This window comes from Drosophila mojavensis, unplaced genomic scaffold, assembly GCF_018153725.1.
Source record: "Drosophila mojavensis isolate 15081-1352.22 unplaced genomic scaffold, ASM1815372v1 contig_74, whole genome shotgun sequence".
NCBI lineage: Eukaryota > Metazoa > Arthropoda > Insecta > Diptera > Drosophilidae > Drosophila > Drosophila mojavensis.
The window spans coordinates 15172641-15186509 of NW_025318899.1; the positions used below are offsets into that span (position 1 = coordinate 15172641).

Below are 13869 nucleotides of genomic sequence, written 5' to 3' on the forward strand. Positions count from 1 at the left end.
GTTTGGCGATGGCCGATGGGCGATGAGGGGGCACCGGGGGGACTGGGCCGACAATTAGCAACACCAGGTTTAGTCAAAAGTTTTATTTCGCATGAGGAGAGAGAGAGTGAGAGAGAGATAGAGAGGGTGCGAGAGGATAGCTCCACTTAATCTGAGCAAGGGGCTTACAGGTTCAATGGTCAATGGTCCGACGCTTATCTTGAAACGTAAAAATGTTTCACTTTGAGCTGAAAGCAAGAAACTTCCGCACGAACTGCGGCCAAACAATTAGCTAATGCACTGTGGAATTAGCTTCGTCTGCAGCACAGTTTAAAAAGGCGGAAAGCCGCCGTTAGCCATGCAAAACGGTTCAAGAGCGGAATGGCAACGCTCAATAATTGATTGATTTGACAGTCAACTAACGTTACGTTACGCCACATTCCGTTACGTTAATTACGTTACATTGCGTTATGTTACATTGCCCTGCATTGTACTACATTGCGGTATGGTGCGTTACGTTACGTTAGAATAGGGTAACGTTAAATTACAACACGTTAAATTACGTTACGTGAAATACCATTACGTGAAATAACGATACGTGAAATAATGTTACGTTAAATTATGTTACGATAAATTACGTTACGTCAAATTACGTTACGTTACGATGCGTTAACGCCAGCTCATTTTATTTTTAATGTATGTATGCAACATAATAGCTGTTAATAAACAGCATATACATATACATATATGTCTGTAATAGCTACCTTAATTTTACATAACTCTAGCGCCATCTCAATAACAATACATTTCATGAAATATAGTTGCTGCTAACTTCTGCTGCTTCTTTTAATTAGTCAGATGTTACGTTACATTGCCCGACGCTAGGCAATGCGCTCCTCAGCTCATTAACATTTGACAGGTCTGGGCAACACAGTTGACGTTCACGTAACAGCAGCATTCAACCATCTCCTTTGACGCCAGTTCAATAACATTACATGATGTGCAACATAGTCACTGTTAACGTAACAGCTGCTACCAATTAATTGCTCCTACCTTACGATAACAGTATGTGTTACGTTGGCTTTAGCTGTTAGCTGTTGCGTACACACACATGCACATCAATTATTTACAGTTAATTTAATTTCTTTGAAACATAGTTTTAGCAGCAAATTGGACCGAGCGAACGAGAGGGAGGGAGAGAGAGGAAGGAGAGGCGATGTAACCCTGAGCCACACACCTATTAAAATGTGCGGCCATTAAAAAGTTGTTCTATGGCCCGGGCACTTGAAAGGGGAATTTTCAGTTTTTTGCAATCTGGCACCTGTGCAAGTGCAACTGAAAATACGTTTGCATATGAATTTTTCAAATTGTTTTTTTGCGTTGACCTCGTTTACGGGTCAGAGAAGCTATGAAAAGTTTGCCGTACAAACTAAAATTGCCGCTGCAAGCGACCCAGGAGGAACGAGGTGGTCTGCAGCGTTCCGTTGCGTTGCGTTGCGTTGCGTTGGCTACGTCCACAACGTCCCCTCCCTCTGCCGGCGAGTGAAGAGGCGGAGGCGATGAGCAGCTCGCAACGGGACACGGCTTGGGTTACATAGCATATTGAAATGCGATTACAGCAACCCTGGCGGGAGCAGTAGCAGCATGTTCATTAAACATGCATAAACACACACACATACACCCACATGGCAGCAGCGGCAGCACCAGCTGTCCCCAGGCACATGTAAACAATTTAAATTTGCAGGCGATGTGCTAATTTTAAATCAATTATACGACGTGACGGCACTTTAATGCTAAACCCAATTCCACAGTCTGTACACACACACATACAATCAAGTGTTTGACAGCTGCCAGTGCTGCCCATGAACAATGGCAACTAATATCGAAATCTGTGTACAAGGCAGCAACCATGTTGGCAACATTTGGTGTGAAAACTTTCTATTTTCAGAGGGGTCGGGGCGACGGTGCAAGATTGTGGGTGCGAGCGAATATTACTTTAAAAGTTGATGCCCAAAGCGTCCTTCCATTTATTTCAACAGAAGCAAACACAAGCAGCAAACAGAGCAACAACAAGGTGACAAAAAATTACAACAAGAGTCTCAAAAAAGTTTGTGCCTTTGTTAGTGGTACATTTGGTGACACACAAATTGCAGAACTGAACTGCCGCCAGTGAATAAGAATCAGCAGCTTCTCAACTCAATTTCAGTTTGAAGCCTCACATACACACACAGAAACACCACACACTTACCTACACTGCCAGGCAGCCCAGCAGGCGAAAGCAACAGTTTTTTTCCTCCTTTTTATTTGTCTTAAATAAATACGTTTGTGTGCATGACAGTGTGTGTGAGTGTGAGGGTATGTGTGTGGCTTTCTTTATGGATGAAAGCAGTGTTGCGAGTTTAGCCTATTTCAGGCCAAATTTAGCCTATTTTAAAGTAGTGTGCAATTCATGGAGAATTCCTAGTCCCCAGGACTAGCTCTAGTCCTCAACAGAAGAAACTGCTGTCTAATATTAATTATACATATTAATGTACATAAGCTATTTAGCACGACCCTACCTGGCGTCGGGCTGAACATTTGCGCGTGATTGAGTCGTTATGTGAAAGAGAGGACTTAGTCGTTGAAAGTCTCCTTATATAAAGGGCAGCAGCCGCAGCATTTATTCAGTCGCCCAGGTCTGGTTGGGGTCAGTCGTGTAGTGCAGTGTAAGTGAAGTGAAGTGTGTGTGAAGTGATCGTGCAGCTAAACATTAAAGAGGAAATACTTAGAAGAAATACTTAGAGGTAATACTAGCCTACTTGTTACTGCAAATTAATTGTCAAACTTTTCGTAAATTTTTTTTCATTGTTCATCTAGTCCGCTAATTCAGCATTTTCCCTATATTTCCTGTTTTGGCTTCCACAATCCAACTTATTTCGGAGCTCAAAAGCTGGCAACACTGGATGAAAGTTACGCCGCCAAGTAGAATAAATATATGTATGTATGGGCATGTGTATGGGTATGTGTATATATGTATGTACGTGTGTGTACTTACAATATATGTGCATGTATGTACATAATTTAGTGAACTTGAAATTTGCGTTGGCTTCACATACATATATCTGTATATGCCTGTAAATGGGTGTGTGTGTAGTTTGCAATATTTATACAAAGTATATCGAATGTAAAAGAGCTGGCCGAATACTTGTCTTACACTTGTAACACCCTAAAAATAAGAGAACACGCCATTATATATATATTTGTAAGTATGTCTGTGCATGTATGCTAAGTAATTTATATTTGTCGGTAGGTGGGAACGTATACATACATATATACATGTGCATATAGCTTACCGGCACAGACATAAAAAGCCATACTTGTATGTATGTGGGAGTGGGAGCAGCAATACAACCGCACGCTGATGAAGGCACACTCAAACACACATATGTATGTATATATGTAGATTATTAAAGATTTAAAGTTTTTGCAGCGAGGCAAAGCAGGAAATTGATATGCACTTACCGGTCGCAGCACCTGCAGCATCAGCATCTCGAAATATAAGAATAATAAAGAAGGTGCTATCTTAAAACTCCCAAAAAAAGATATATACATTTATAGTATACTAATACACACACAGACACTCTCGAATATTATTTCAGTGAAATTGCCTTAGGTAAAGTTTGTTTTGGCAGCTGTTGTAAATTGAAAGATAATAATCAAGTTGAAAACAAAAGATGGCGGCATTCGAGCAAAGTAAAATAGGGAAATACTGTTACATAAATACTTACCTGCAACATGCTAAACGTAACAGAGTAATATTGAAAATATTGAAAGAAAAAGCTATTATTTACTCATCAGCATCAATGCGATTCTAAGGACATTCAAATTTCTTTCCGTTTTTTTTTTATTTGGCCACCGGAAGGAAATTGAAAGAGTGGTTTTCTTGTCATTTTTTAGGTCGTTTTTCAGCTGCAGGTTGTTGACTAGGTGGCAACGCTAAGTACACGCGCAATCTTTGAAATCAGTTTAGTTGATAGTTAACTTTTTATTTTCATAGACGTTTCGAGATATAGAGCATATATTGCTTACAATATGGAAACTATATGCTATTCACTCCACTCAGTTGAGGTCTAGTCAAAAATAACTAGTCCCTAAGCAGTATTGTATATAGTAGTATTTGAAAATTATTCGATGCTGTTCAGCGGCCAGCTGTTGTTATTTTGCTAGGCAGAGGACCTGAAGCGCGTTTTAAGACAATTTTAAAGTTTTCGCTAACTGTGTGCTCCTCCTTGAACAGCACCACTAAATTGAGCTCGAACTCTGCAAGTATTTACATATATTATATTATAATAGAAACTGTAGAGTAAAAGCTTACCAATTTTAAAGTTCTTGGTTAAAAGAGTGGGACAGGTAAATAAACGCGGGAGCACCATATATATTGGTATTTCCAGTTTGGGTATGACATTGCCATCGGCAATTTGTATAGTCTGCACTTCAGTGGCATCCTTGGAGTAGCCTTCGTCACAACCACAAGTCTCCACACGTACTAGCTGTAATTCAATTGACTTTATCGGTGCCTCAGTATGTTGCACGGTTAAGCTGCCTGTTATAGGAGTCGTGACACACGATTCTAAGCTGTCCAAACGACCAGTAATTAGAAACCTGGGCATCGTTACACGTTCCTTGGCATTGCTCATTGTCAGACTGAATGGCACAGATTTAGTTGCCTCATCACCCAGCGGAACTGGCTTATATTGGATACAGAATTGTTGAACTTTCTGCAACGATTTGCCTAGGAAATTGCGTTTCACATTCACATCGCATTTAAGCTGATAATTGATGCTGATAAAGACGCCGTGATATGTTTCGTATAGTCTTCGTGGTTCCTTCTTGCAAACCAAAGGAAGTTCAAAATGGAATTCGGAATTGCCGGCACTTAGTTTGCCCGGAGCAGAGAGCTCCAAACTATTCTGTAGCAAAGTGATGGGCTTCACCGAGTTGTAGAAGGCATCGAAGAGGCCAACTGTTTTGCTACTTAGCTGTAGATTTACGACGCCGTCCAATGTGAGTAGTATTCCATCGTGCTTGGTTTCAGTCGGACACTGAAACTGCACGCAGCCTACGAGCATCTCCTAGTAAATAAAGTTGAATTAGTTGAATAACATTTTGGTAGTGTTTACCAACGCACATTTTCATAATACACTTTGTTTTCACGTTTGAGCTTGATTTCAAAGTTAAAGGCATTTCCACTCATCTTGAGTAAATGAACTTAAATTAATTAAACGGCATTGATTACAACTTATGACGTTGTTTGTTTACATTCATTGTAAAACTTTTATTGCCAAAGAAAAGGGAATAATAATAAGGCATATATCGATATCGGATACAGGTAATCGATAAGTTCGATAAGCAATGTCAGCGCTGCCATATTTTTCATTTTGCTCCGGCTTATTATTGTTACGCGAGCGCAAGGTGCCTGGAAAGATTCTGCATTGTATTTTTATATTGTTATCAAAGAAATTACCAAAAATGTTGGCTTTACGCAATACACAAAAGCTAAGCCTACGGTATGTGATGTTTTAATGAAATCAACGTATTGAAAAATGTTCATAATCGCATTGGTATTTATAGTGCATTCCTGCCGACTACCAAAAACGTGGGAATTCTCAGCTACTCCAGTTCTTCCCAGTCAAAAAACGATGACGGTTCGTCCTCCTCTGACGATGAGAAACGAACAAAGAAGCAGCGAAAGCCTGAAGAGAAGACTACAGAAACAGCGGCGCAACGATTGAATCGCTTATTGGGCACAATGCAAACGCAAACGGATCAGCTGACTAGCACGGAATTTCCTCGTCCCGGAGATGCGAATCGCAGACGCCGGGAGGCAATAAAACAAGATACTGCAACAAATAATGTTATTACAGCAGCTAAGAATATTGCCAGCATGTTGGGCACAAACGAGAATGAGAAAAAGCAAACAGAATCCGAATTGTTGGCGAAGCTGTTGGGACACAGTCCCGAAGGCGGATCAGATGTACCACAAGGCGACGACAAGAATCCATCAGCAGGAGCTGCCGGTGGAGAGAAAGAGCTGAACTTGAGGTAAAGCTGTTTTCAAAATAGTAGAATTTATACTAAAAACGTTTCGTTTTCAGCGAATTGATTGTGGGCATGAAAATCGATCGTCGGCAACAACCACAGCAGCAGGAGCCCACCCGTGGCGAGTATGTGCGTCGCACCTTGGCATCGCGCTCTAGGTCCTCGGGCGGGGACTTCACTTCACGTCGCCCTCAGCGACATGTTAAACGCGAGGCGGAGACCTTTTCGGGCAGTGTCAATTTGTATGGCGGCGAGCCTTTGGGAATTTTCACTAAAGGCGATGTCAAACTTCAGGAATCGCCAGACATCCTTTCAACATGGTCTATGCTAACCGATCACGAACTGAAACTACATGCAGCACATCCACCGGCAAACTATTTTGAGCAGATGATTCAATGGACGAATCAAGGAAAAGTTTGGCGTTTTCCCATTGACAACGAACAAGATATGAAGGAGGAGGTAAACGTTGACTTCTCGGAGCATATATTTCTGGAGCAGCATTTGGAGGGCTGGTGCCCCAATAAAGGGCCCATTCGTCACTTCATGGAGCTGGTGTGCGTGGGTCTCTCCAAGAATCCCTATGTGACAGCACAAGAGAAAAAGGAACACATTCTCTGGTTCCGCGATTACTTCCAGGCCAAAAAGGACATTTTGAAAGATCTGATTAGCAAGGAGGGCAGCGATAGTGTTAAGAAGATAACAACTTAATTTGGATGGCGTGAAATATTTGTTAAAAATATATATTTATATTTTATTTCGCTTTATAAGACGATATTTTCGAGAAAATGAGTATAATGTATTCGAGTATACATTTGATCTAAATAATACTTAATTTAAGGCCGATTCGCACGCTAATGTGCCCGGGGACTGTGCGCGGAATGTGTGCCATTAATAATGGATATCAATATATTGTGCTTCAGAATAGCAGAATGCGTTTCTCCACCGTTTTGCGACAAATGGGGCATCCTTCAATTTGATCGCCGCACATCTGGCAGGTGCCATGGCCACAGAGAAAGACCATATTCTTAATCCGGTCGAAGCAAACGGGGCACATGGTCTGCAAGCATATATTTTTCATTAATATAATGATAATGAGAATATGTAAGTAATTGACTCACCTGCTCCTTTATGTCTTGTAGCTGTTGCTTCAGCTTTTGCACATCGTCCATTTGGAAATTATTAACAGCGCCTGCAGCAGGTGCGGCCATGCCCGCTGGTAAATTCGAGAGATTTGCAGCTGCTGCCGCATTTAATATGTTGTTCTGGCTATTCAACTGATTGCTGCTGCCAGCCACTGGAGTGACCACCGTGTTATTCATGGCCACGCTATGGCCAGAGGTGTTCACGCACGCCGGCTCCAGAAGCTTCTCCTCGGGCGCGGTCAAGCAGACGGTGCCGGCCACATAGACCTTTTCGACTGGACCCGCACCGCCGCAGCAGTGCGTATATGAAAGCATTTCATCAATTTGGGTGCGGCAGAGGACGCACTTCTTCATCAACGCACTGCAATGCTCACAGGCCACCATGTGGCCGCAAGGACGAAAGAAGACGGCAGCACGTCTGTCCGAGCAGACGACGCACTCGTCGATTTTCTCACGTGAGGTCACAGTCTCGCGGCAGATGAGGCACTTCTTCACACGCGGAGCACAAGTCTCGCAGCAACTCACATGGCCGCAAGGCTTGAACACTGTGTCCCGCTTGGCATCCGAGCAGACCAGGCACTCCTCCACGCTGGTGACCTTGTTGTTGTTGTTGCTGATGCTGCCAACACAGCCACCGCCTGCGGTCGTGTTTTTGCTGCTGCTGCTCTCCACGTGCAACGATTGCGCCATGTCCTGACTGAGTCCGTTCAGCCCGAAGGCACTGCCCGAGGCAACAGTGTTGAGTGGAATATTTGCCGTGGCCGACTGGTGCATACCAGCTACACTTCCAGCTGCCGCAGCGCTTTGGGCACGCGCGCGTGCATTGAGACTCGTGCCAGCCACATTACCCGGCAGCTCGGCATCATCGGTTTTACGCTCGTTGTAGCACTTGAGTAGCGTTTTGCAGAGATTCGGATCTGGACACAGGTCCAGCGGTGTTTGCATTTTTCGATTCTTGAGCGTTAAGTCAGCACCGTTGGCCGCCAGGAAGCAGGCAATCGATGCCGATGCCTTTTTGTTGTTTGCATTGCGAAGACCCATCAGTAGCTTGCCAAAGCCCTCAACATCCTGCAGCTGCTTTAGCTGCGACAGTGTATGATGGCGCAGTGCCTCATGCAGCGGCGTATCGCCATCCTTATCGGCTATATTCAAATCGGCGCCGTCCTGCACCAGCAGCTTAACGATCTGCACATGCTGCCGCTCAACGGCCAAATGCAGCGCCGTCTGCTGGTTCACATTCTGTCTGTCCATATTCGCTTTGCCCATGTGAACCAATAGTTCGGCTATTTCCACATGATTGTTGAGTGCAGCCAAATGTAATGCAGTGTAGCCGTCGTCCTTTTTCTCCTCGACAATCCAGGGACGATTCGTTTTGGTCAATAATATCTTCATGGCGCTGGGATTGCCTTTGAGAGCGGCATGATGCAGCGCATTGAATCCATTGTTGTTGTTCAGCGTGATGTCAGCTCCAAAGTCCAGCAACAGCGACAGCATCTCATCATGCTCCTGCAAAAGGGAAAAGATTTATATGAAAACCCATATACATGCCTATTATAAATATTTCCTTCTACCTTTGATATGGCGTCATGGAGTGGCGTATCGCCTTCGGAGTCCTGCAAGCTGGGATGACAGCCCAGCGTGAGCAGCGTCTTCACCACATTCAGATGCCCCTTATTTACGGCAATGTGCAGTGACGTCTGGCGACGTTTATTACGCGCATTCAGATCCGCTCCAGCTTTAGCCAGAATTTCAATTACGGCTGCTTCGTCGCCAAAGGCCGCATGATGCACTGCCCGATCGCCGTCCTTGTCCTCAATCTCCACATCGACAGAGTGCCTCAGCAGCACTTGAATCACCTCAATGTGACCATTCTGGCTCGCCGCCTGCAACGCCGTGTGACCCGCAAAGACACCGTTCACATTCACCTCCGGGACAGGGCCGCCGCTCGGACTGCCTGCAGCTGCGGCTGCCGCTGCGCTGGACGTCGAAGGCTGTGCTGCACCAGCCAAATACTCCTCACAGCGTGCCTGCAAAAGACAGAGAAATATTAGCATTAGGGACGTTGGGAGTAAAATATACATAGTTAACTTACTGCAAATCCATTGGCTGCTGCCTTGACAAACTCCTCGGTAGCATCGCCGGAGACATTGGGCTCGAAAAGTTTCTTGAGAATCGCAGAGAGGCGTTCGCCGCTGGGTATGATTGGGGCACAGTTGCCATCGGCCGTTGTTGCAACGCCAGTGCCGGCGCCGCTGGTGGAGACCACCTTCGAGACTGCCAGTGGATTGTAGGTCCAAGAGGTGTTGCCCACCTCTACCTTTAGGTCATTATCGTGATACACCTGCTGAACGCGCCCAATTTTGCCTAGGGTCAATTGCATGGCATCGGCCCATTCGCCATGGCCACGCTGCAGTATTTTAATGCTCTCCACATCCGAACAAATCTTGACAATGTCGCCAACTTGGAACTCCGGCGGTGCAGTGGTTGGCGAAGACACCTTAGTCAGCACAGCCGGGTTGAAGGTCCAGCGATTTCCCGAATTGTAGGCAACAACAATGTCGTGATCCTCATCGATGCCCACGACCATGCCCGCATTGCTCAGGCACTCGAACATGCCATCTGTCCAGCCGCCGTGTCCATGCTGCAGCGATTGCACAATCTCCAGATCCAGATCCACAGTGACCTTGTCTCCGATTTGAAAGCCATGTGGCCCCTTGCCAGGCCCATTCTCGCCCAGCAACGGCAAATGATCACGATAAACATTGCTGCCCTTGGCATCGTTGACCACCTTAAGATCCGCCATGCCCTCGAAACCCACGCGATACAGATTCTTTGAGCCATTATCCCAGATCACATAGGCCGCTGAGCGAGGCGATGCCGATGACCAATCCTGAATCTCATTCACCTTCCCACGGCGTCCAACACCGCCATCCTGATCCTCCCACTGCCAGTCGACACCGCGCACCACACGAGCACCTGGAAAGATGCCGCGCACCAGCACCTTCTTGGACTTGCGGCGTGGCTCCACCATGGTACGGTCACCGCCCGGCGTGCTGATCCGATAGAAACGATGACGCAAATGATGCTTGTCGCCATGATAGCAAATGGAGCAGACGTCGTAATTGATGCACTCGGCACACTTCCAGCGTATGCCAAAGATTGGCTGTTGTCTGCAGGTATCGCACATGGTGCCCTCATGCTTGACGCCCGTCGGAGCACTGTCCAATATGCGCAGATCATAGGCGCCGGCACAGCGATAATTGGCGGCCGTGCCATTGTCCCAGACAACGACCACCTCCTCGGCCGACTCAAAGTTGCGCACAGTGCCCACGTGCCCCTCGCCACCATCCTGCAACAAAGTAAAAAGAAAAACAAACAAACATTTACTTTTTCATTCCAATAGCTCGAGCTTACGCCATCCACATTCAATTCGACTCGCTCATCTCGACTCACGCTAATCACAACGCGAAAATTATAATTGAATCGCATTTGCCCGATACCACCCAAAAGGCTGTTCAATGCTCAGCCGTGCACAATCTACTAACTGTTAACTATTAAGGGTGCACTCAGTGCGTTCCACAATCAGTTAAACGATCTTCAAATCACACCCAAAAGCCACCTTATTCCAGGTCAACATCAATTTAATTGAAAACATAACAAATCAACACCAACGACTGATAAGCTATGAATGCGCACCTCAAATGCCCTAACTTAAATGGGTGATACTCGGTTTAAGATCTACTAATATGTATTATATTTTATTTATAATGACATCTATATGTATGTATATTAAAAGTTGAGCAATCAGTTAGGATCCAATGCATGATTTCTCAAAATAAAATATTTATTTCATTTTTTGTTTCACTCTTTATAGTATTTTAATGTACTGTGAATAGTAAATTAAAATAAATGTATAGGTTAATTACTGAACCTTTTTCACTTAAATATTAGTACATAGGCATATAAATATATATACATATGTATAACTAATGCCTTAACAGTTTCCTAGTAAAAAAAAATCAATTCCGGGCCAATTAAAATTGAACTCAATCACGGTGTAAACTTTCCGACAATACCCAAATGGCCTCTGTCTCGCCCCCTCCCATTCTGGAACTTTCTATCTCTTTTCGTCTCTGTGAGTTTGGTTTTCAGCTAGTTACATATGCATAATTCAGGGCCGCATTCATGCAATTAAACATTGTAAGTATGAGCTAAGACACAACTGAACATGTTCCAGTTTAGTGAAGTGCCAATGCTATCTACTAACAGTTGGCTTGATCTTCTGCAGCTATAAATCTCAACACGACTTCTCACAGCTCGCAACTCACCTGTTTGTTCCATTTCCAGTCCGGGCCACGAATTACACGCGCACCAACTCCCTCCATGGAGAAACGTCGAGCGACTGCCGCAGCTGAGCCAGCGCCACTGCCACCGCTGCCACTACCACTGCCACCGTTACCCACACCTGCAGTTACAGTGCTGCCTCCGCTGACTACCACACCCACAGATGTGGCCGAGGATGAAGAACCACTTGCAGCAGCATTTGTTGAATCTTTGGCCGCCGATAAGGTTGCGGCACAAGACATTGTCGTGTGTCTATGTTAGGGCCCTGCAATTATTATTTTTGATTTTCTTCACTTTTTCCTTGGGACACACACACACAAAATGTCATGCAGATTTTAGTGAGTGCAAGCAGCGTTGCCAGCTAACAAGTTTCGCTGCTGGCACACAAACAATTGCATTCCAATGCACACTGAATGTCCAACGCAACACGTAAGCGCTACGCCACGGTAATCAAGAAATGCAAATCATGGATACTTTTAATAAACTGTCTATTTATTAAAAACGCAGCGAATTTTAACGGAATTGCAGATTATAAAAATATAAAAGAAATAGTGTAAAACGATAATTAAAATTGTGACTACTGCCCGACAGTTGCCATCTGAGATTGTAAAGTGCTGCCACCTGACTGAAGAATGTCACACAACATTATTTCACCACTTGCAACATATCATATATATATTCATCGATATTTTCAAAAAAGTAAATAAATAAATATTTTTAATTAAAACATTACATACAAAAACGATTTAAAGCAAGCAATAATAATTAATTTCGCCATTTGTGTCATTTATTAATTATGATTTTCGATATATATTTTCGATAGACTCAGTACAAATATATCGACGACTAATTCGATATATTATTCTGTTGTGTTGCACTCGTCATTCCTAGCACAAAGCCCCTTGCTGCACTAGCATTTGGGTTTTCTGTCCAAAGAAACAAAATTGAATTAAGCGTAAACATTAAAATGTCTAACAGCAATACAGACACGGGTGACACAACCGTAACGACCACAACTAGCGCCACTGTACAAGATTACAATCCGAATGCTGTCGACGGTGAGGTACTGGAACCGCGTGAATCGCTGGTAAATAGTCTTAAGCAAGCATTCAAAGCAATTCTATTCGACTTTGTCTAATCTCTAACCTTAAATCGGTAGATAACCACAGCTGTTAGCTTTTTACAAAACACGAAAGTTCGCCACACATCACTCGTCCAAAAGCAGCAGTTTCTGAGGTCCAAAGGTCTAACTGCGCATGAGATACAATTGGCTTGTGAGCGAGCCGGTGTCTTTACCCAAGATCCAAACAATCCCAATACTGTCATAAATATTGGCTCTCAACTGGCGGTGCAGCCAAAACAAACAGCTCTCGGCCGACTTCGGGAAATTCTGCACACTGCTGCGTTATTTAGCGGATTCGTCTATGCCCTTTACTTATTCTGGCGCGTAAGTAATAGATTATAGTTAATATCGTAACACACTCTAATTGTGCTAAAAATTTTTACAGAAATTCATTGCACCATTTCTATTTGGTAAGCCAAAGAAGAAACCAGTTGAGGAGGCTTTGGCAGATATTGACAAAAAGGTGGAAGTACGCACCGACGCACTTAACAACGAAATCACATTGGTTAAGGACATGATTACGCTGCAACAGAAGGAGCAGACCCAACATATGACTCGCGAATTCAACAATTTTCGCTGTGACTTGGACGCTATTAAGGGGCTATTGCTGAATCGTAAACAATTTCCGGGACCCGTACAGCCCATTTCAGTGCCCTCTATACCTGCCTGGCAGCTGGCTAGTTCGCCTCATCACCATCGCCATAGCAACAATAGCCAGTCGGATGACAATGATAAGCCAGATGATGCTGGCTCTGGTTCCGGGTCGTCCGAAACAGAGGTGGTTACCAAAAACAGTGATTCTAGCTTAGAGATCATGTAATGACTATGAAGAAAAGGCTTTTCATATATAGCCGATGTAGTCTGGCTATATATACATATTGATAGATTTTGTATATGAATTATTTGATGCTTTAGTTGTAACCAGTGTACATTGAATGAATAACACATAGACGGTTTGCAGATTTTTAGTAGTATTCAGGTTTAATTTTCAAAGGCTATTATCCATATCCATAATTGCTACCAAAAGATAAAATACACATAAAAATATATACAATATATATATAATAAAAAGAGGTTTGAATAATTGAAAAAAACTTTAATTATGCAATTTGTTAATCTATGCGACAAGAGCGCCGGGTTTATTAATTAAGAGGGTATTTTTAAAAAAGGCTAACGTATTGAATTCGGTAGAGGGGTGGTGTG

The 13869-nt window shown here is 43.8% G+C and overlaps 4 protein-coding genes and 1 long non-coding RNA gene across 5 annotated transcripts; 3 read left to right on the top strand and 2 right to left on the bottom strand.

Annotated features, from left to right (window-relative positions):
* Positions 1 to 3983: 3983 nt before the first annotated feature.
* LOC6582598 (vacuolar protein sorting-associated protein 26C) lies at positions 3984 to 5327 on the bottom strand. Its single transcript, XM_002008262.4, has 3 exons — positions 5147 to 5327; positions 4334 to 5090; positions 3984 to 4278 (listed from the first exon to the last, which is right to left on the bottom strand). The coding sequence occupies exons 1-3, from the start codon at positions 5210 to 5212 to the stop codon at positions 4157 to 4159; spliced, it is 945 nt and encodes a 314-aa protein (XP_002008298.1). The 5' UTR covers positions 5213 to 5327; the 3' UTR covers positions 3984 to 4156.
* A 62-nt stretch (positions 5328 to 5389) lies between these two features.
* LOC6582599 (28S ribosomal protein S31, mitochondrial) lies at positions 5390 to 6821 on the top strand. The gene is made up of 3 exons (XM_002008263.4): positions 5390 to 5525; positions 5590 to 6060; positions 6114 to 6821. The coding sequence occupies exons 1-3, from the start codon at positions 5488 to 5490 to the stop codon at positions 6763 to 6765; spliced, it is 1161 nt and encodes a 386-aa protein (XP_002008299.1). The 5' UTR covers positions 5390 to 5487; the 3' UTR covers positions 6766 to 6821.
* LOC6582600 (E3 ubiquitin-protein ligase mind-bomb) lies at positions 6766 to 12164 on the bottom strand. Its single transcript, XM_002008264.4, has 5 exons — positions 11528 to 12164; positions 9292 to 10548; positions 8771 to 9226; positions 7176 to 8705; positions 6766 to 7114 (listed from the first exon to the last, which is right to left on the bottom strand). The coding sequence occupies exons 1-5, from the start codon at positions 11783 to 11785 to the stop codon at positions 6974 to 6976; spliced, it is 3642 nt and encodes a 1213-aa protein (XP_002008300.1). The 5' UTR covers positions 11786 to 12164; the 3' UTR covers positions 6766 to 6973.
* LOC122757475 lies at positions 11005 to 12045 on the top strand. The gene is made up of 2 exons (XR_006357522.1): positions 11005 to 11399; positions 11488 to 12045. It is a non-coding gene; the product is annotated as an uncharacterized LOC122757475 (long non-coding RNA).
* Positions 12165 to 12402: 238 nt separating the features above from the next.
* Positions 12403 to 13766, top strand: LOC6582601 (peroxisomal membrane protein PEX14). Its single transcript, XM_002008265.4, has 3 exons — positions 12403 to 12630; positions 12703 to 12990; positions 13052 to 13766. The coding sequence occupies exons 1-3, from the start codon at positions 12511 to 12513 to the stop codon at positions 13484 to 13486; spliced, it is 843 nt and encodes a 280-aa protein (XP_002008301.1). The 5' UTR covers positions 12403 to 12510; the 3' UTR covers positions 13487 to 13766.
* Positions 13767 to 13869: the final 103 nt, after the last annotated feature.

Bases quoted from the DNA above. Each gene is read 5' to 3' on its own strand.
- LOC6582601 (XM_002008265.4), top strand. From the start codon at position 12,511: ATGTCTAACAGCAATACAGACACGGGTGACACAACCGTAACGACCACA. The intron at 12,631-12,702 runs GTAAATAGTCTT...TTAAATCGGTAG, and splicing joins TGGAACCGCGTGAATCGCTG to ATAACCACAGCTGTTAGCTT. The intron at 12,991-13,051 runs GTAAGTAATAGA...AAATTTTTACAG, and splicing joins CCCTTTACTTATTCTGGCGC to AAATTCATTGCACCATTTCT.
- LOC6582600 (XM_002008264.4), bottom strand. From the start codon at position 11,785: ATGTCTTGTGCCGCAACCTTATCGGCGGCCAAAGATTCAACAAATGCT. The intron at 9,227-9,291 runs GTAAGTTAACTA...TGTCTTTTGCAG, and splicing joins CAGCAGCCAATGGATTTGCA to GCACGCTGTGAGGAGTATTT. The intron at 7,115-7,175 runs GTGAGTCAATTA...ATATGCTTGCAG, and splicing joins TACAAGACATAAAGGAGCAG to ACCATGTGCCCCGTTTGCTT.
- LOC6582598 (XM_002008262.4), bottom strand. From the start codon at position 5,212: ATGAGTGGAAATGCCTTTAACTTTGAAATCAAGCTCAAACGTGAAAAC. The intron at 5,091-5,146 runs GTGCGTTGGTAA...TTTATTTACTAG, and splicing joins ACAAAGTGTATTATGAAAAT to GAGATGCTCGTAGGCTGCGT. The intron at 4,279-4,333 runs GTAAGCTTTTAC...AAATACTTGCAG, and splicing joins AACCAAGAACTTTAAAATTG to AGTTCGAGCTCAATTTAGTG.
- LOC6582599 (XM_002008263.4), top strand. From the start codon at position 5,488: ATGTTGGCTTTACGCAATACACAAAAGCTAAGCCTACG. The intron at 5,526-5,589 runs GTATGTGATGTT...TGGTATTTATAG, and splicing joins ACACAAAAGCTAAGCCTACG to TGCATTCCTGCCGACTACCA. The intron at 6,061-6,113 runs GTAAAGCTGTTT...TTTCGTTTTCAG, and splicing joins GAGAAAGAGCTGAACTTGAG to CGAATTGATTGTGGGCATGA.